The sequence below is a fragment of the Rhinopithecus roxellana genome, chromosome 3 (assembly GCF_007565055.1).
Source record: "Rhinopithecus roxellana isolate Shanxi Qingling chromosome 3, ASM756505v1, whole genome shotgun sequence".
In the NCBI taxonomy this organism is placed as follows: Eukaryota; Metazoa; Chordata; class Mammalia; order Primates; family Cercopithecidae; genus Rhinopithecus; species Rhinopithecus roxellana.
In genome coordinates, this window is record NC_044551.1 from 163886502 (window position 1) to 163908902 (window position 22401).

Below are 22401 nucleotides of genomic sequence, written 5' to 3' on the forward strand. Positions count from 1 at the left end.
GAGTGCTCACAAATACAGCTACTAATGCTTCTGCTTATAAAGTGCTTCTCTACTTGGCATCTTCAGCAAGTAGGCACTATAGTAGCAAAATAAAATAATAACATAACAGCAAGAACTGGCAATGACTATGTATTTACTAGGCATGTGATAATCACTATATAGGTTATGTCACTGACCTTCGCAACATTTATCTAGGGGAAATACTTTTATTATCACTACTTTATACAAGGAATGTGCAGGCCAGAAAAGCAACCTTCCCTGCATCCCCTAGCTAGGAAGTGGCAGGGCTATGATTTCAGAGTCTACAACTTTACAAATACATAGTTTTACAGACAAAGAAACTGAAGTGACTTCACCCAGTGAAGTTAGCAGAGAAGGTGCCAAAAAACAGAGGCCTTTCCTAGTCATATAACGTATTATCCTGACCCCAATATGTCATCACTGCTAGCCGGGGATGTTTTAATGCCAAATAAAGAAGATGCTCCATCTTTGACACTCAGGGAATTAAAGGGTTTGAAGGCATCTTTATCAGCATCAGACACTTTCTTCAGCAGTAATTACATGTGTGTCCAGACAGCATTTTCATAAGCAGTTCAGATGCCAAAAATGAGAAACAGTTTTGGAAGCTGCTCTATCAATACCAAAAGGCATACTGACTTCTGCTCTCAGGTTCCATCAGATTATGCCAAAAGAGAGACAGAGACAGAGAAAGGATACCAAATTTGATTTTAAATCTACCTGTTCTAAGCTGGAAGTAAAAACTCTTCCTGTCCTGGAGTCCAATGCACTCATTTTTCCCTCTCCTCAATCTTAACACCCTGTTAATAATCAGCCCAGGCACAACAACCTCTGAACGACTGCATTCCCACAGCAGTCCCGTATGGCGTGTACTCTTATTCAAATACTTCATCAAAAGTGCTCCCAATCAAGCATGAAAATAAATTAGATTTTGGTTTAACCACGATTAGAGTCACATCACCAAGAAATATAGTAACTGAGTTACCTAATCTAACAGACCAGCCTGACTTCCTGGCTACTTTCCACAAGCCCCTCTTGCTAAAGCCCTCTCTTAAAACTCCTCTTTGAAGACTGTGAAATCACATGTTGGTGGAAAACTGTAACTCTTCAAATGTCACAGACATAATTCTTAACTCTGTGCCTGCCTGACACTGCTAGTCAGGCTACAAGTAGAGTTGCTGGGTGTCAGCCTGTGAAAAGTACCCCGGCCCCACAAAGCATCAGAATGCTGCTTATTCTTGGGCACTCTGGAGGAGCCTTCCTGGGCTTTGGCAGAGCCATTTTCTGTGGAGAGACTGTTCACTCTTGGGCCATATTTTATACTCACTTTCACTCCTTCTGGAAATACCAAGGTGTGAGTACTGTGCAAAGCCCCAATATGGAGAAAATTAAAAATGGACAAAGGAGAAGACGACTAAGGGATTAATAATCCAGAATATGCAAAGAAACCCTGTAACTCAACATCAACAAAAAACAAACCAGATTTAAAAATAGGCAAAGGACTTGAACAGATATTTTTTTCCAAAGAAAATGCATAAATGACCAATAAACATGTGAAGACATGCTCAACATCACTAACCATTAGGGAAATGCAAATCAAAACCACAATGAGATACCACTTCACAGCCATTAGGACAGCTACAATCAAAAATAGAAAATTTTTTAAAAAAGAAATGGAAAAGACAAGTGTTATCAAGGATGCTGAGAAATTTTAAAGAGAGGATAGGCTTGACCAATCATGCCCTGTCAACACACAGCGGCTAGCAAACCAGCCAAAGAGTAAGCTCATCTCATTATCCTCCCCCAAAAAAGAATGGTGTATTGTATCTGCTAGGCTCCAACAATCCTTGTCAATAAAAGCCTTGTTGCGAGCAGACAATTACCACACACCCCAAAACCAGAGTTAAAAATAAATTCTTCTAATTACAGTTGATTATTGAACAACACTGGTTTGAACTGCAAATGTTTGATCCACTTACAATGTGTAAACTTAGCTTCTGCCACCTGGGACAGCAAGACCAAACCTCCCTCTTCCTCCTCCTCAGCCTACTCTACATGAAGACGATGAGGATGAAGACCTTTATGATGCTCCACTGCATAAATAATCAATATATTTTCTCTTCCTTATGATTTTCTTAATAACATTTTCTTTCCTTCAGCTTACTTTAGGACTACAGTATATAATACATATATCATATAAAATGTGTTAAAATTGACTTATCAGTAAGGCTTCTGGTCAACAGTAGGCTATCAGCAATTATGTTTTTGAGTAGTCTAAAGTTATGCACAGCCTGGGTGACATGGCGAAATCCCATCTCTACAGAAGATACAAAAATTAGCCGGATGTCTTGGCATGTGCCTCTAAGTCCCAGCTACTCGGGAGGCTGAGGTGGGAGGATCACTTGAGCCCAGCGGGTAGAGGCTGCAGACTGCACTACTGCACTCCAGTCTGCGAAACAGAATTCTTCTGCGGGGGGCGGGGGGTGGGGGCAGGTTGGCGTTTCTATGCCAGCAAGGTTTAACGGTCAACTGTATTTTGATAGTGTGATCTGTAATAATGTAATATGTAGATATGATTTACTGAAGAATTAAACTTTATCCTTTTAAAATAATTACAGAGTATTCTGAAATACATACCTTAATGTAAATATCCTGTGATATAGAAACAGAAGCTGAGGCAGAAGAGAAAAAAAAATCCCAGGGAATTAGAAAAATAAAATCTCAGTACTATATTTCCCCCTTTGCCACTAGCAAGCTTTCTTCAGGCATCAGTTTCTTTATCAGTCATGCAAATGGTTAGGACAAGATATCGCTTAAGTCAAATATATGCTTAATAGCACCACCCAATAGAAGCACTTCCTTTGTCTGATTCCGTGTTTGCCAGGCAATTTTCTGGTCATAATCTGACTGCCAAGTAGTTTTTCAATAGGAAGTAAGTGTCAGCATTCCAGTCTCCTTGTAGCTATATTTGTTATAAATCAATAAATTGATATTAAAGTTCATAAAAATAAAGTCTGATTCTAAATAGTTGAAGGAAATGGGTCCAAGTGACAGTGGAAGGTAGTTTTCAGTTTTCCGAATTCAAAACCCACCTATATTCTACATCATCAGCATCCATCAATACTGAACCATCAATCAAGGGAAAGCAATTTTCAAATCATTCTTGGCCAGAGTCCATGCCACTCCATTTTTAAAACCATTCCTTTTTAGGGGAAAATGAATTCACATACTCTGAAGATGTCAAAAAAAATAATTACAGTGTATTTTTATGGCACATAATAATTACTTCTGATTATAGAAAATGACACAATTTGAAAGTTTGGGGATATACACAGGCTTCAAAGGCGGGAAGCCAAAGGAGAGACACTGACGATGGATCACTCTGCCCTCTTCTGAAAACACCTTCTTTAACTGGCTTTTGGAATACAACTTTCCTGGCCTTTTCTTTGCTAATTCCTCCTCTTCCCTACATCTCCCCCTACCCACCCCCTCCCCCACTCCACCCCCAACAAAATATGAAAAGAATAAGAAAGCAAAACAAATTCAGGCCTGTGTTCAATACTCTCCAGGGAGATCCAGATACTCTTTCAGGGTTTATGAAGCCCTAGATGATCTGGCCAGAACTGTTTTCTTAGACCTCATCTCCTTCCCCTCTCCCCTTGCTCACTCTGCTCCCAGTCATTGCTGCCTTGCTACTCCTGAAACACAGCAAGAGTGCCCTGGGCTCTGCACCTTGGCCCTCACTCTGCCTTTCTGCCTGAAATGATTGTCCCCTATCTCCACATGGCTGTGTCCTTCATTTCACAGACTCCCACAGTGAAGTCTTCCCTGATCACTCGAATAGCATCCCTCCCCTCTTCATCCCCAAGAGTGTTTTCTTTACAGCATATATCACCACTGAACACGTGTGTATTGTCTATGCATTTGTGTAGGATGCATAGAACAGGGACTACATCAGTTTTGTTTGTTGCTGTATCCCCAGTCTTACAATAGCATCTGACATGTAGAAGGAACACAATATTTGTTGACTGAATATGTGAACGGTTACAAGATAATAAATTATAGTCAAAATGACCAAACTAAATTCCATTGAATGGGTACTTTAACCAAAATAGAAAAGGAGTTAATCCAACACATCTGTCACAGTAAAATGGCAACTGGGATTTGGTCCAAATAGCAACTTCAAAGTCTGTTGATGTCCTATCTACCACATATTGACTAGGTGCTGGCAATATAGTGATCAACTTTACTCTGTCTCTGCCTTCAAAGATCTCATGGTCTCCCCAAGGAGGCCAACTTGTAAGTATTCTGAACACAGATAAGGGAAGAAACAACTAAGCTGGAGACACTGGGGGCTGCTAGGAGAAGAGCAAGGAGAGTCTAAGAGTGCTGTGTGTTCTATGGACAAGTTCACATAACCCATAGGAAAACAGGAGCAAGGAATTACTCCCACTCTCACCATGCAACCAATCAGAGGCCTCCATTCCTTTTCTAATTGCAAGGCAATCTTCTCCCTAGTTGGCATTCTTCCTTTGACAGCTGCTTCAGTATTTCTCACAACCCCAGGTGAAGTTAATTGACACGCGCGCGCGAGCACACACACTGAGGTTTCATGAAACTTTCTGTTCTCAAATAATCACACACTACAGACTTTGGTTTAAGATGCATTTCCACCTCTGGCCCCATATGTCCTATGCACGTTCCATGTACTGATCAAATCTCATGACAAGGGATCTGCTCAAAATATTCCACCAACTAAAACATCAAGTAGCCTTCACCACACAATTTTCCCAATTCAATGGGCTTTTTTTATTGTTTATTTACAAAGTTAACAAACACAACATATGGTTTTTTGTATGGCAATTGGAATTAATAGCTGCTAATTATGGATTTTTTTCCCTAAAAGACTTTCTCAAGGTTTAAGGTCTTTGCTGAATTTAAGAAGTATCTTGAAAGATCCACACATGCAAAGTGCTTTACAACCTTATTCACTCCTGTGGCAATGAAAACCTTTGAAAAGGTTTCCTCTTTCCTCTCGTTACTGATTTTGGCTGCTTCTAGTCAACAGGAGAAAAAGGACATTCACTAGAAAGATAGGGTATCTCTGTAGTTCCAGTAAATATTTACTCTATAAATTGAACTTCTGTTTATCTGTGTAATCCACATTACTTGCTTTTTTCTTTTTTTCACCCCCAAGAGTGAAAGATACCACTGTCGGAAATCCGGGTAGATATATGGGGGAGGCAAGAGGGTTCAAAAAAATAATTACATACAATTTATCTCTGCTATGACATCCCCTCACCAATGTAAATAATCTAAGTCCTAACTAATATCTATCAATTCTTGTCTTCTTTGGCTTGTCTGATTTTATAACATTGCCAACACAAACCCCTCTCTCAGAATATAGAGATGGCTTAAAATATAATTTTTGTTTTCTGTAATTTGATTCCGTGAGTCAAAAACTAACTTTGAAATCCTCATCAACAAGTTTTTTTTTTTTGTTTTTTTGAGACAGAGTCTCGCTCTGTTGCCCAGGCTGGAGTGCAGTGGTGTGATCTTGGCTCACTGCAACCTCCGCCTCCTGGGTTCAAGCAGTTCTCTGCTCAGCCTCCCGCGTAGCTGGGATTACAGGTGCCTGCCACCATGCCCAGCTAACTTTTGTATTTTTGGTAGAGATGGAGTTTCACTATCTTGGCCAGGCTGGTCTTGAACTCCTGACCTCGTGATCCACCTGCCTCAGCCTCCCAAAGTGCTGGGATTACAGGCATGAGCCAACACACCCAGTCCATCAACAGCTTCTTAATTTTGCTGTAGATGCAGGTTTGATCTTCCAACTGCAGCCCCACCTGGGAGAAAGCCTTCCTCATGACTTGCGTTGGGCAAATCAGCTAGGCAGCTATTATAACTGCACACTTCACTTTGTTTCCTATCACCATGACATTCCCTACTCTAGATAAGTATGCCCACTCACTCAGGGTTCTGGCATCTCCAATTGGTAGCAACTACCCCTAAGGTGCTTCCCTAAGAAGTCTTGGAACTTAAAAGCTTCCCAATTGGTCAAAGCACTTCCTCAGAATCAAGGTTCTCTCCCTGCTTCCAGGTCTGTGGCCATCCCAGTTCTGATCACCTACCTGGTCTTTGAGTAACTTCTCTGTTCATAGCACATGTCCTCCTTTTTCTTGTTTGTCTTCCACCTGGTTCCAGCCACATGAAGCATCTCTGTGGCTTGATCTACTTCACCTTATCCATTGCGTTTGACTCAGGACCTCAATGTCATATTCAGCATGTGCTTCTTCAAGACCTGGCTGTCAGCCGCTGCCTTGCCATGCAGCCATGGGCACTAACTTCACTGGGTCCCCTTGGCTTTCTCCCCAAGACTCGGCACTCTGCAGCCCCACAGTGATTTGGCCAACTGTAGAAGGAACCTAAAGCCCTGCCTGCAGGGGTGGGAAAGCCGTAATTCTTAAGATATTTAAAGCTTTATTCTTCTCTTTCTGGCACCTCAAATATTGTAACATCAATCTCTGAGATGCCTCTGAATACACAGGTAGTGGGTCTCAGGTTGTAATATTCCACCTTCCTTGCAGTAAAAAGAAATAGAAACCTCCCTCCCAATCCCCACTGAATGTGGATCACAACTATTCCTTATCAACGAATCTGCTTTTAGGGCTCTGGAAAGTCAATGCTTTGAATTCCTCCACCACTTGGAGGCTATGGCAGTGACTATATCCCTTTACTCTAATCATATCCATTTCATTTTTATCAAAAACACTTATCTGGGTATTGCATAGGGATTACAATACAAATCAGGTTAAACAGGCTTATTAAATAGAACACTCCCTCCTTGGAACATGTGATAAAAAACTGAGGGCAGTAAGAGAAGCTAATGAAAGGAATTAATGTGCACATGGTGGACCTCTGGAGAAAGACTACCTGGGCACAAATCTTGACTCCACCTTTTATAGTCTGTGTAGTTTCGATATGCTTTTCCCCCTTCTTATGCCATAATTTCTAACCTGTAACATGGGCATAACAGAAGGTACCTCAGAGTTTTTGACAAGCATGTCAATATCTGGGAAGTGCTTAGAAAATGTGATTCAGAGTTACTACAAACCACAAAATGAATAGCTATAAAGCAAAACAAAACAAAAACTAAAAACCATTGGCAGACACTGGGAATTAAGCAATCACAGTTTTAAGGTCGAATGCGGTGGCTCACGCCTGTAATCCCAGCACTTTGGGAGGCTGAGGCAGGTGGATCACAAAGTCAAGGGTTCGAGACCAACCTGACCAACATGGTGAAACTGTCTCTACTAAAAATACAGAAATTAGCCAGGAGTGGTGGCACGTGCCTGTAATCCCAGCTACTCAGGAGGCTGAGGCAGGAGAACTTGAACGCAGGAGGCAGAGGTTGCAGTGAGCCAAGATTGAGCCACTGCACTCCAGCCTGGGCAACAGAGCGAGGCTCCATCTCAAAAAAAAAAAAGAAAGAAAAAAGGAAAGAAATCAGGGTTTTAGACAAGGCTCTGTCATTTTGTGGCTTCTGGGGGGGTTAAAATTGGTTGCAAATTCTTTGTGACACCCCTGTTGGAGAGGTGTTTTCTACTTACTTCTTTAACCTTAATCTGGTTGGGAGAACAGCTGTTTTGACCAACAGAACACACAGAAATGATCCTGTGCCCATTTCAGTTCCATATTTTAAGAGAAAAGGCAGCTTTACCTCCTCTTTCTTGGAACCCAGCTGCCATGCTGAGAGGAAGCCCAAGCCACATAGGGATGCCCACGTTGAAGAAAACTGAGCTGATCTCCCAGTTCACAGGCAACATTAGTTTGCCATTCATATGATTAAGCCATCTTGGAAGTAAATCCTTTTGCTCTAGTCACTGACACAAGTCTTCCCCCCGAACTCTGCCCAAACTGCAAATCCATGAGTAAATAAGATGGTTATTTTCAGTCTCTAAATTTTGGAGCAGTTTGTTGGATTCTGCACTAGGTCTTGACCCTGCTCTTCTTATGCTTATAGGGCTATGGCTAAGACAGATATTCAACAGCTCATTACAATGAAGTGTGATTTTCTAAAGACAGAGGAGTATAAAGAGGCAAAAAAGGGTATGTGAATACTAGGTGATCTTTCAGGCCCCGTCCAATGCTGATATTTTACAATTAATTTGATGAGGAAGGATAGCACAGCTGTGAGATGGCCACTTGGAGATAGTTACACAAGATAATCTAGGTAGAGAACAACTTTCTTCTATATAATTCTACTTCTAATTAGAGCATCAATGAAGAGGTGGCATTTCAGGAGTTACTCAACACACAAATGGTGAAAGCATGGAAAGTTGCCTCTATGGCCTAATTCAGAAGTGGAATGATGTGACACAAAATGCTGTGAATGAAGATCTAAGAAGAAAGTAAGGGAAATATGACTTCCATGGGCATCCAATGTTTTCAAGTAAATGGTGATGCAGAATTTTGTCTGTCCATTGTTTAAATAATGTTTAAAAGGCAAAGAGTTTAAGTTGATTGCTTTGTACAAATTCTTTGAGTAAGAATATTTTTTCATCTCCAGAGATTATGATTGCCAAGGGACAAATTTTTTAAAAATAAATTTTTATTTTTGTACATAAATAGGCAACTGTCTACCAGACAACCAGATCAAGCAGATAACTACTCTGCAAGAATGAGTAAATTCAAGTTTTACCCTAATATTGCTAAACCTTAAGATCTCTTCCTTCCAGGTACCTGGGATTATTTAACAAGAGTAAACTACATACTGGCCCCACAAATTTTACCAAGACCAATAGAGCTAACTGCTGACCTAAAACTCATGACCACAAAGAAGAATATGCCAGAGCTGTCCCTTGACAGATTTTGGGAGAATTTAATGCTGCTTAAAGTGTGGCCCTTCAGCTTCTTGACCATGGGGGAGGGAAGCTGAATGTCAAACAGTTAATTTTTGCAGTGCTTTTGATTTGCCTGATGTTGAAGTCCTTCCTTAATCTCAATTTAAAAAAAAAATCCTTCAAATCTTTATGACAGGAACAGCTATAGCCAAGAAAAAAGAACAAATCACTAGTTTATCCGTCTACATTTTCCTTTTGTATTTCTGTCGTTACTGCTATGAATTCCTTTGCTTTCAAAAAAAGTTCAGACTTGACATAAGTCATTTATGTTCAATAAATACATAAAAATATGTTTGAATGTTCATGGAGGCAATTTTACTATCTGCTGTAATCAACTCAGGATCTTAAATGACTATTGTTCAAACTAAAGACACAAAAGGAACACACTCATGAATTTCCTGTTTTCCATCTTGAAGTACTCACACATGCAAAACACCTCATGCCCAACACCCATCCCTAGGTCTCCTAATTGTGTATCCCTCACACCCAAATCCCTCCTAGTGTCCAAGCATTCCTGGAGTACTAGGCGCAGAGGCCAACACCTCAGTGGTTGACCAAAGCTTGCTGCTCTCACTAACGAGATCAGCAGATTACAACCAGAAATTGATTAAACTCACTCTCTAGTTCAGGATGTTAGAGAGTCAGCGTCAACATTACTGTCAAAGAGTCAATGACTCCTGTGTCTAGGGGACCCTTACAGAAGGAGTAAGCCCACAAGTCAACACCAATGAGAGGCATTTTGTTTATGATACCCAGGATAATGGCAGGTCTTTTCAGAGTTCTTCCTGCCCCTGAAATGCCTAGTGAACATCAGGCTGAATCTGACCCCACAGTGACCTCCAGACAGCATTGAGGCTCCTGGGCAATCAGAGAGACGGCACTAAAGGGGCCCTGAGAGGGTTTATTAGTTCTGCTTCCAGGTGAGGAGGAGGACTCAACTATCAAAAGTGAATGGCAACCTTGCCCTACAAGATACTAAGCGAAAACCGGTGTTTAAGAGAAAAATGACAGGGAAAAGAAAATTTTCACCAAAGATTTAATGTGAGAAATAAAAACGAATTGTATGTGAATCTATGGATACTGCTCTGTGGATATTAGAAAAACAGTAAATATTAAAGTTACTGCCCATGTTAAATTGAACTGAGATTTAGGGTCCACAAGGTATGAACCACACACTCCCTCTTGCCTTACAAATTATCTTTACACATATTCTAATTTAAAATACATACAAGTCGAGGTGGGCGGATCCCTTTAGGCCAGGAGTTCGAGAACAGCCTGGCCAACATAGCGAACCCTCATCTCTACTAAAAATATAAAAAAATTAGCTGGGGTGGTGGCACATGCCTGTAATCCCAGCTACTTGGGAGACTGAGGTATGAGAATCACTTGAACCCCGGAGGCAGAGGTTGCAGTGAGCTGAGATTGAGTGAGACTCTGTCTCAAAAAATAAAAAATAAAAAAAAAATACGTGCAAAAAGTAAAAATAACTACCATTCAACCTGCAGGATAACTAACATTGATTGGAAAGAGGTACAACTAAATCATGGAACCTAAAACTGGCTCGAAAGAAAGCAAAAAATGAATGAGCAGACACCGATGACAAGAAAAGAACATCTGGTAAAAGATATAGTTGAGGAAGGAACTTATTTCCTTAGGAACAATACTATGTCATAAACTGCTCAAATATTTTTCCAGCCAATGCAGGGACCACAAAGCACTCTCAATTCTTTTTTTTTTTTGAGACGGAGTTTCGCTCTGTCGCCCAGGCTGGAGTGCAGTGGCCGGATCTCAGCTCGCTGCAAGCTCCGCCTCCCAGGTTTACGCCATTCTCCTGCCTCAGCCTCCTGAGTAGCTGGGACTACAGGCGCCCGCCACCTCGCCCGGCTAGTTTTCTGTATTTTTTAGTAGAGACGGGGTTTCACCGTGTTAGCCAGGATGGTCTCGATCTCCTGACCCCGTGATGCGCCCGTCTCGGCCTCCCAAAGTGCTGGGATTACAGGCTTGAGCCACCGCGCCTGGCCGCACTCTCAATTCTTTCATTTGCCTACAAGCTTTATAGGGATTACTTAAGGAGTGGATACAACTAGGCAAAAAATGGATAATTGTATGTGGCACCTGAGGGTCATATTCTCTGCTCACCCAATGTGCTCAAGAACACGTCAATAGGACTAAAGTTGATCCACATCTCTTCCTTCACTCAGGGTTCTAGTCCCCCTCCTCCTAAGTCTATGATTCATTTAAACAAAGGTTACTGGACATCACTCTGCCACATAGAAACATTGTGAAGGGCCTGGCAAAGAGTGTCTGCAAAAGAAATGCCTTCAGTTTTGGGGTTTTCTATGACCTTAGAAGATCACCAAAGCCTTCTCCTGAAACAGGGTTAGTGATGAAGCAGGGCCCTGCGTTCTAGTTCAGATTTGAGACCGCTGTCTAAATATAAAATTGGCAAAAGTCACTTAAATACTCATGCCTCCTCCCTCACCTCCCATTTTTAAGTTCTCACTCTCAGCATTTCTTGAGCCTTCTACATCACAGGGGCAACAGCCGTAAGGATTAGGAAATGCTCTACTTCATTCAGCCAGCACCTCAAAATGCTATTTCGAACCGGAGCAGGAACAGCACAGCAGCAAGACACTTAAGAGCATCAGGCAGGGCCCAACAGCACTCACCAGCCCGAAGGCAGACCTCCTAGGTTTCCCCCAACCCCATTTAATCCCCCTCTTCCCATCACCAGGTGTTCCCTCACACACACACCCCCCAAGGGCTCCATCCCTTCACTTTGCCCTTCACCATTGGTAATCTGACATCACCATTATCTGCCTTCCGGCTGCTTTTACACTGTTTTCCTTTTCTTCCTCTTTCCTCTCTTCAGCCATACTCAAGAAACACGGACTACTTATGCTACTTTTGTCCCCATGAATGGTTCAGTGATGGTATCAAGAGGGAAACCCACAGACACCAAGCCTTTAGCTGTAGACACTAAGCACACAGACTTCCTCTTCTTTTGAGCACCCAGTTCTACCGGCTTCTCATCACCACTTTTCAGGTTTTCAAAGCTTTGGGGGATGTGTCCGAGGCATCCCTAAAGTCATGAAAAAAGATGGCTTTGGGCTTCTTACCGCTCACATATTTGCATAGTGTTTGATGTAGCTTTAATTTCAAAGCTGGTCTCAAACACTCAAGTGGATAGGTTACAGTGGGAGCCCAGGAATTGTAAATGCGCTGGCCTCAAAGACTTAGGAGTCCAGACCCGGGCAGGAAATAAAGTTCTAAAGCGGCTTTGAAGTGCTTCCTTCCCAGACTCCTCCCCAGGGCCGGGTCATTCATCTCAGCCTAGGGAAGAGACCACCTTGCTTGAACTTAGCCAAACGCATCGCACGTGGGAGCCAAGGGGGAGATGAAATAATCCAATGCGTCCTCCTCAGCACCACCACCCCCACCAAATTAGTTACCGTCGGCTTAAACTCATCTGGAATGTCCGTGTATTTTACCGATCAGGGAAATAAAATGGTGTATACAAATTAGTGGAAGCGGGTGGGAAGGAACAGGGGATGCAGACTGTCGTGAGTAAAACGCCTCGCGGCTTGGTGAGAGGTTTCTTTTTTAAGCCACTCATTTCAGACTGAAATATCAAGCCAGTTCAGGTCATTTCCTGAGTAGCACTACAAGTTAAAACAAGATCCAGAAAATCTATTAATCTTCCATTGCGCTGCCTCCAGACTGGGAGCACAGGGGGATAGGGTGTAGGGCGGTGGAGAGGTCGAGGGGAGAGGGATCTGTGGAAAAGCAAACGCCCGAGAAATTCTAGCTCCCGACCTCAGCTGTTTCTTACCTCACTCAGCTCGGCCGAGGAGTCGTTTCCATATTTCATGGCAACTCCAGAATTCATGATGCACTTTTCAGAGTTGGGCTCTCAGTCCCCCAGGTCTCGGAGCTTAAGAGTTGGACTTCACAGGTTCAATATTCACTGCTTGGTCCCTTCTGCCACATTTTACTCTAGACAGCCATTTTCACCCAGGACAGTTGCGAAGCGCAAACGAAGGATGCAGGCACTCTTAAAAGGAGCAGCCGTGGCTTGCGTTTCACGGACGAGCCATTGCTGCAGGAGGCTCGGTGGCGTGGCGCGCTCGCAGCTGCGGCAGCGGCAGAGCCGGCGAAGGGACCCGCCCGCCCGCGCGCACCCAGCGCCCCGTTCCAGGGCACTGCCACCCTGGGCGCCGCCTCGCCACTCCTACGGTGCCTCGCCGCCCCCCATTACCAGGATGGAGGGCACCTCCCAGCACGAGCCGACACCCTAGAGGGCACCGGAGAGCTCCCGAAAAAACTAGGGCGGTGGAGCAAGGAAGATCCGCGCCTCGGAATCCAGAGAAGGAAGGAAAGCTGGAGGGAGCCGGAGCGGAGCTGCACTTCACGCTGAAGTTTCCCCTTTGAATCGTCTGGAGTTGTAAGTGGTTTCTGATTGAACACAGCTGTCTAGCTGCTGGCCACGGGGTGCGCGGAGGAGGCGGGGCTAGAGGGAGAAAAGGGTGGGGGCGAGGAGCCTGGAGGCCGAGGAGAGGAGGCCGTGCTGGGAGAGCAGGCATCCTTCCAGTTCTCTGCAATAGTAATTAAGGACCCGAGTCCAGGAGGGGGAGAAGAAACAGGAAAAGCCACCTGAATAATCGTGCAGGAAATTAAAAAAAAAAAAAAAAAAAAAAAAAAAAACTTCCCTCATAGGAGCTGCTTTCCATGATTTAATAAGGTCAAGACAAACCTAAACACTGTACATCAGACAACGCGGTGCACTTCTCACGGAACATTAAGATTTTACAAGGGTGCAGGGTAGTCATTTTCCCTGATCAGTCTAAAGTCAACATTACGGGTGTAAATTCACTGTCAAACTCCCTCTGTCTGTCACTGGGGTAGAGTACATTTTCTGCATGTCCGTAATGAATATAGAGGCCCCATCCCTTGAAACATGTCAGATAGGCTCCCCAACCCCCAGACCTTCCTTAAAAATCTTCCTGCTGGTTTGAGCGCAGGTAGATTTGTATTTATGGAGTGTGAAGTATGATTCAGAAAAGATTCAAGGGGCTGTTACACCCAGTCAACCCCTGGGATCTGAGCTCCCCTTCAACTTTGAGTTCCCTAGGTAAAACATCCTGTGTCTATTGGGAGAGAGATGAGATGGGGTAAAAGGGGAACTAGGATTTTTCTCTCCACAAAGTTAAAGTTCCACTGAATTTGAGATGCACAGAAAATGTTCTGATGCTTCAAAACAGTAGCTCTGCGAGATTGCTTAAGAAACCTCATCAGTCTCTTTCTACACAATAGGGACAAAATGTCTCCATCCCCAATAACAGAACTTGGCATTTCCTGGAGCCTTCTGTGAAAAAGCCATTGTATTGTTAAGGTCCATGGTCTTTTTTAAAACTCATGTTTATTTTATTCTTTAAGAAGGGGCAGAGTGCTACTATTTGCATATAACATTTTACCCATCCCCATTCTTGTTGAGTTCATTCATTGCCTGATGGAGGCGCTGCTGGGATTAGGAAAAGTTTGCTGCTCTTTCTAGAGCACTGGGTCCCAAGTTCTTGGGCACTGCCAAACTAGAGCACATTCTGCATGGGGGAGGAGATGGGAAGCTACATTATTTAATTTATCTTTTCATTGAAATCTGTTGAAAACCACATGCTTGAAGCTGGAAATGGTGGTGTATACATAACTATGAAGAAGACTCAAGCACTGCCCCTGCCCTGAAGGTGTTTATAGTCTTGTAAAACATGAACAGAAATGACAATTTTAGATAGAAAATGAGACTTGCCATAAACACAGTACAAATGAGGAGTGACTGCAGTTCGGAGGAGGGAAACATGATTTTATCTGGACAGGGTCTGGAGAGAAGAGTCTGTGAAGGAATCTTAGAAGAGGCAGTATATGAGTTGACCTGTGAAGAATGGCTGAGCTCAGCATAGATGAGAAGTAAGGGGAAAGCATTCCAGGCCACTGTGAGAGAAAGTATGGATGGAGACTGGAATGTGCAGAGTGGGCATGGGGGATCACAGGCATTCCATTCTGGAGCATAAGCTGGGTGAGAAAGGGGGGCTGATGTCAGATAGTGAACAGTTTTAAGTGCCATGTTAAAGAAATGGGCCTTCTCAATAGGCAATGGAGAGCCACTAAAGGTTTTTGAGCATAGAAATAATGGAGATCAGAGCTGTGCTTTTAGATACTCCAGTAGATTTGAATCACACCCATGAGTAACTAATATGAACTCAAATAGGCTAGTGTTGAATGTGATTCTGGTGTTTAAAGATACATATTTTTCATACGACACCACCCCTAAAACCAAGCAGATGACTTCATCTGGTGTTCAACCAAAAGAAAAGTAATCTGTTCCAAAAGTGGAGGAAGAATTAGCAGTGCTGAACTTACTGAGAAGTAGTGTCTGTAGATTCTACTTTATAGACAATATAAGGCATTTTCAAGGGTAATGTTGATTGTATGAGATTTTCTTCATAAACAATGACTTGAATACTTCAATACGTATACTTCACATAAGATTCAACTCCACCACAATCTGGCCGCAGCAGATGTGGTAGGTTGAAAGTGGGAAATGAACATGCCAATTGTACTATCAAGGCAGTTCCGCTAGAGGTTGAAAGGGCCTGAATTAAGGAGGGACAGCCAGGCGTGGTGGCTCACACCTGTAATCCCAGCACTTTGGGAGGCTGAGGTGGGTGGAGGTCAGGAATTCAAGACCAGCCTGGCCAACATGGTGAAACCCTGTCTCTACTAGGATCATGAGGTCAAGAGTTTGAGACCAGGCTGGCCAACATGGTAAGATCCCATCTCTACTAAAAATACAAAAAATTAGCTGGGCATGGTAGCAGGTGCCTGTAATCCCAGCTACTCAGGAGGCTTAGGAGGAGAATCGCTTGAACCTGGGAGGCAGAGGTTACAGTGAGCCGAGACCGCACCACTGCACTCCAGCCTGGGCAACAGAGTGAGACACCATCTCAAAAAATAATAATAATAACAAACTTAGCTGGGCATGGTGGTGCGCACCATGTAGTCCCAGCTACTCAGGAGGCTGAGGCACGAGAATCACTTGAATCGGGAGGCACAGGTTGCAGTGAGCCGAGATTGCACCACTGCACTCCAGCCTGGGTGACAGAGTGAGACTCCATCTCCAAAAAAAAAAAAAAAAAAAAAAGAGTAGGGCTTCTTGCATTGAGGGGGAGTCTAGATTGGTTTTCTTATAATCTAAAATTCCATGAAATGATTTTTCTGGTGGTAATTTAAATGTCTTACTTTTTTATTTATTTATTTTTACCTCATTGTCTTGGATCTCTGCTATCAAGAAAGCTAAGATATTACTTTGAACAAGAATGCAACTGGGTCAATATTATAAGAATGTTAGAAACGTAAGGACTAACTCATTGTGTCATCTCAACACACCAAAGAATAAAGCCCCAAGTAGGTTTCAGGCTATAAGAAAAAGGTTTCACAATTAGAGCTTGCCAGGGTTTACCAAGAATATAAATCTACATGCCTACAAATCCTGTTATACTGTGGCTGCCTTAATATGAACGCTCCAAGAAAGCTTCTCCAAGTCCTCCTACTTCAGCAGGGATTAAGCTCCTATGGAGAGGTGTGGGCAGGAGGTGGCAGGGGAATTTATCAGGATGAGGGAGAAGGTCTGGGAGAAGGAGGAAAACCTGCTTTGCAATCAGGCAATAGCCTGGTGCTTGGGTTCCTCTCCTTCCTGAGGCCTTGTCTTCTATAAAGCCCAGTCTCTTCTCATCTGGTCCCTGGGATGAGAAGAGGCAGCAGTAGTCCTGGGAACATTTCTGGGTAAGTGGAAGCTGCCCTGGGCATGATTGGATGAGGCCGTGCACCAATACCATGCTGTGGGCACACTGGCATCACCTTTCTGCTGTTAGGGTAGTCTGGCTTCTCTGGGTATGGCTGCTGACTTCAGTGAATCTCTGCATGGCAGAAAGAATAGATTCTGGGTCTGGTCTGTACCCTCTACTGGTGATAAACATCAGGTTAATTGAAGCAATCCTGATTAAAAACCCTGAACCTCTAGCACTAAGGAAACCGAAAACCTTGGGACTAGTTGGCCTGGTCCACTGTCTCTACCCCTGGAGTGCCCCAGCCATCCTTGCCTACCCCAGCAGTCCACTGTACTGAGGAAACCTGTCCTGCAGCCCACAAGAGTGGACTCAAACTCTAAAATTGTCCCCTTCTCCATTGACTCTCTCAAGCTAAACAAAACGCTGATACCTCAGATTTTAGGTTGAAAGCAGTCTGGTTAAACTAATTCACACACACGTGAATAATCTTCTCAACCATGCCCAAAGTGTTTACATTGTAACTTTGAAATGTACAAAGTTTTTGAAATGTACAAAAGGAGAATGCTTTGAAATAATTCTTAAATTGGTGGAATTTCCTGAAGAAAGTGAATTTTGAGGGTATAGGGGGATTTCAGAACCCTATGAAGATTCAGGAAGTCCCAGTCCTTTGAGTCCTTGAGGATCATAAAAATTAGGGAGCCTTCAAAGTATATACTCCAAGAATTTCCTGCCCTAAATCTATAAGCTCACCCCACTCTCCCACCCCTGTGACTCCAGAAATGCTCTCCCTTTCCAAACTCCTGTGGCCTTCTGATCAATTATCAGACCAGCTCCTCTCTTAGGTCCTGGGTTGGGAGCTTCTCACCAGCCTCAATGGCCTGCCCTGCAACAGACATCATTTGCTCAAGGAACTACAACACAAAGAACTCAGGAAGCATTGCCATGGATGATCTGTATCCTCATCTCTATGTCCTCAGAGAAAAACATGGATATCCTGCAAGGAATTCTGTTGTTACCAAGCTCATCCCTGCATCCCATTCATATAGATGAGGATATGTAGGTTCACCAAGTTTGTGGTGTTCATTCAGAAAAAGTAAAGCACCCACTGTGTGCTAGAGATTGTCCTGCATGTGCCCTGGGATTCAGTGGTGTATGGGATGGAAAAGATCCCTGCTTTCACAGAGCTAGCACTCATGATGGGAAATGATTAATAAATACATTTTAAAAGATAGTTACAGGCCGGGCACGGTGGCTCACGCCTGCAATCCCAGTACTTTGGGAGGCCACAGAGGGTGGATCACCTGAGGTCAGGAGTTCAAGACCAGCCTGACCAACATGGAGAAACCCCATCTCTACTAAAAATACAAAATTAACCAGGTGTGGTGGCGCATGCCCGTAATCCCAGCTACTTGGGAGGCTGAGGCAGGAGAATCGCTTAAACATGGGAGGCAGAGGTTGTGGCGAGCTGACATCACGCCATTGCACCCCAGCCTGGGCAACAAGATCAAAACTCCATCTCAAAGAAAAGAAAAGAAAAAAAGATAGTTATAGGCTGGGCACGGTGGCTCAAGCCTGTAATCCCAGCACTTTGGGAGGCCGAGACGGGTGGATCACGAGGTCAGGAGATCGAGACCATCCTGGCTAACACGGTGAAGCCCCATCTCTACTAAAAAATACAAAAAACTAGCCGGGCGACGTGGCGGGCGCCTGTAGTCCCAGCTACTCGGGAGGCTGAGGCAGGAGAATGGCGTAAACCCAGGAGGCGGAGCTTGCAGTGAGCTGAGATCCGGCCACTGCACTCCAGCCTGGGCGACAGAGCGAAACTCCATCTCAAAAAAAAAAAAAAAAAAAAAAAAAGGTAGTTATAGTTTGTGTTGGATGCTATAAAGGAATTAAACAGGAGCTATGATAGGGGAGAGCAGGCCCCTTAAGTGAAGAGGTCAGAGAAGGCCTCTGCAGAGAAGACATTTCAGCATGTAGGTAAAGAAGGAGCCAATTAGGGAAAAAGTGAGGGAAGGGTGGACAGGCAGAGGGAACAGTAAAGGCAAAAAGCCTAGGGAAGAAAAGGGCTTGACCTTTTCAATACAGTTTAATAAAACTCAAGTTTTTATTTAATTGAAATTTAAGCTCATTCTAATAGTTTACTAGTAGTGACAGAACATGATGAAAAAGATCATGTCAGAGCCAAATTATGCAGGGTATGTATAGACTACACATTTCACTGTGTGCATGAAGATGCCACAGGAAGACTTTCTACAGGGCAAAGACACAATCTAGTTTACATTTTTAAAAGGTAAATCTATATCTTCACAAGCTTTACCACTAGGTAACCTAAAAAGTAAAAACCAAGGACTCATACAAGTATCACTGCTAAGAGATTAACAATTGAGAGAATATCCCTATTTTGCAATCCTTAATGAATTAATAGATTTAAGTATTTAGCATAGTGGCTACTAACATTACAAAAGGACATACAACCAGACACATGATTTCCGATGGAAGAAAACATTACCACCTACAGAGCCACCTTAGCAGTTTTTACATGAAGAAATGTTACATTAACCACAAAAAAACCCTATATAACTCTACTAGACAAAACAGTGTGGTTTCTTCATCAAATAAAATGCAAAGGGAAAAAGGCAAATGAGCAAGTGAGAAATCACCAAAAGAAAAACTCTGCATATTGAAAGAGACTTGAAGACATATTGACCAATGGCACTATGTGGACTTTATTGAGATCTTGATTCAAACAAAGTAACTATAAAAATTATGAATTATGAAAATTACATATTTATACAGTATTCAGAAATATACTTTTTGGATATTTCATGATGTTAAGAAATTATTACTTTTTTAGATGTGTTAATCGTCTTGTGGTTACATTTAAAGAAAAAGAATCCCTGTATTTTAGAGATACATTAAAATATTTAGGGGTAAAATGACATGATGTCTGGGATTCACATCAAAGTACTAGAGGAGGTGGGAAGATAGATGGGGTTATTGATGAAACAAACTCTAATGATGAATTGATAACTGTTATAGCTCAGTGATAGGTATGTGGGAAATCACGCTACTCTTTGTCCAATTGTATGTGTACAAATCTTCAAAATCAACAAGTTAAAGCAAGATAATTATTCCTCCTGTGTAAAAACTGGGTTGAAGTACCATAAAAGTAAGGCAAGGAAACCTGTTAAAGGCTATTGCAGTGGTCCAGGTAAGAGGATGTTTGTTGCTTAGAACGCGGTGAAATCAATGGAGATGGTAAGAAATGGACTTGAGATGTATTTTTTAGGTAAAACGGACCAGGATTCAGTGAATTATTGGATACAGGTAATGAGAGAAAGATAGGAATCAAGTATGACTACCAGTTTTTGGCTTGATGTAAGGAAGGACCAGGTTTGGCAGAGGAAATAAAGTGTTCCATGTTGGATGTGTTAAATCTGAGATTCCTATTTGACATCTAGGGGGATGTCAATAGCAGTTGCATATATGCATCTTAGATTCATGAGAGACTCCAGCATATGGTGATGATTTGGAACTTATTGGCACATAGATTATAGTTGATGTTGAAAGTCATGAGAACATATGAGGTCACCAAGGAAGAAAGTGAGTAAAACATAATACAGTCCCAGGACTTATCCTTGAGATCCTTAATACTTTCAGGTTGGATAGGAATTACCTTACACCAAAACCAACTTTAATTGCAGCTTACAAATTTCTGTGAATAGAAAGATCAAGAAAGAACGTCCAGAAAAGAATAGAAAAACTGAAAACTGTGTCATGTTTTAAGAAGGAGAGTTGTTGGCTGGGCGCAGTGGCTCATGCCTGTAATCCCAGCACTTTGGGAGGCCGAGGCAGGCGGATCATGAGGTCAGGAGATCGAGACCATCCTGGCTAACATGGTGAAACCCTGTCTCTACTAAAAAATACAAAAAATTAGCCGGGCGTGGTGGCAGGCGCCTGTAGTCCCAGCTATTCGGGAGGCTGAGGCAGGAGAATGGCGTAAACCTGGGAGGCGGAGCTTGCAGTGAGCCAAGGTGGTGCCACTGCACTCCAGCCTGGGTGACAGAGTGAGACTCCATCTCAAAAACAAAAACAAAAACAAAAAAAAGTAGGACAGTGGTAACCTGTGTGGGATGCTGCTGAGAGTTTAAGAAAGCTGACAATGAAGAAGTGTCATCTCGCTTTGGAGATTACTAGGGACCTTGAGAGAATCAATGTCATTAAAGGGTGGTGATAGAAATTAGATGAGTGTGGATTGAATGGTGTGTAGGAAGTAAAAACATTGAGAGAGCATATGGAGATAACTTTTTGTTTTTTGAGACAGAGTCTCACTCTGTCGCCCAGGCAATGGTGTGATCTCAGCTCATTGCAACCTCTGCCTCCCAGGTTCAAGTGATTCCCCCGCCTCAGCCTCCCAAGAAGCTAGGATTACAGGTACCAGCCACCATGCCCAACTAATTTATTTGTATTTTTAGTAGACACGGGGTTTCACCATGTTGGCCAGGCTGGTCTCAAACTCCTGACCTCAGGTGATCCACCCGCCTCATCCTCCCAAAGTGCTAGGTTTACAGGCTCAAGCCACCACGCCGGCCTGGAGGTAACTTTTGGGAAGTATGTTGCCCAAAGCCTCACTACTAGTAAACTATGAGAATGAGATCTTGAATCAAAGTCTCTACTTCTACTTCTAAGCTTTTCTTCCTTTACTATGTCCCTTCAGTCAAGTTAGCAGAAGCACCTCTGCAAGGATTAGAGAATCTGGGCTGTTAGCATGGTTGACCCCTCCTGAAACTGCTCACTGAAGTCTGTCCCATCATGGCCAGGTCTTCACCTTATTGTTCATGAAGTCAGCTACACTGCTTTAGACCCAGTGACTTACTGATAAAAAATAGTTGGGATGCAGTAGATAATTTGGTTAGTCTATGTTTAAAACTGGCTAAGAAAGAAGTACTTGAAGACTATTTCCAGATTACATCTCACATACAGAAAAAAAAACAAACAAAAACCCAACCTTCTCCAACTACAAATATAACTCAAGCAAAGAAAGCACCCCTGTGGTGTTTGTCTGTCTCATTAGTTACATTTACAGACTGCTTCACACCCAGCCTAGGCATCCTAATAACCCACAATCATTTGGTATCAACATCTATGACATTGTCAGTGGGGATTTGATAATGATTTGAGATTTACTACTTTATGCAAGCATCATGTGATGCATCAAAAACCCCTTCACTGTCTGATTAGATATTTTCAAGCCTAAAACTTAGTGTCTGTGTCATTGTCAATATTCAGAGTATCTTTCAAAAATTTTTACTCATTTGTTCTCCAAATTTCTTTTAAACTATATCACATTTTCTATGGAAAAGAAAATTAATCAGCGGAGATTAGAGATTTGGAAATCCAAGTAAAAAAAAAGTTTTAAGTCCTCCCAGGAGTACCTGCATATGGTCAATTTCCTGGAGAGGAAAACAAAAAAAAAGCATTTTAAATAGATGCATAAAAATAGATCTAGTAAAATTTGGCGAACATGCTTAAATTAAATGAATTCCAAATACCTGCCACTGTTATTTCTGGAGCCGTTTGGGCTAAAACAGCATCATTCCATTACTATCTCTTAGCTAGAATGTTACAGCACCTAC

The 22401-nt window shown here is 42.7% G+C and overlaps 1 protein-coding gene across 2 annotated transcripts in view; it reads right to left on the minus strand.

The window, feature by feature from the left end:
* Nucleotides 1–22401, minus strand: part of MCC (MCC regulator of WNT signaling pathway) — a 486531-nt gene that overhangs the window by 256822 nt on the left and 207308 nt on the right. Inside the window, exon 1 of one of the 2 annotated variants that reach the window (XM_010375821.2) lies at nt 12754–13365. The exons of the other annotated variant lie outside the window; for it this stretch is intronic. Coding sequence (XP_010374123.2) covers nt 12754–12810 — 57 coding nt within the window. The 5' untranslated portion in view covers nt 12811–13365. Of the gene's footprint in view, nt 1–12753; nt 13366–22401 lie in introns of those variants that run through there. 2 annotated transcript variants of the gene reach the window in all.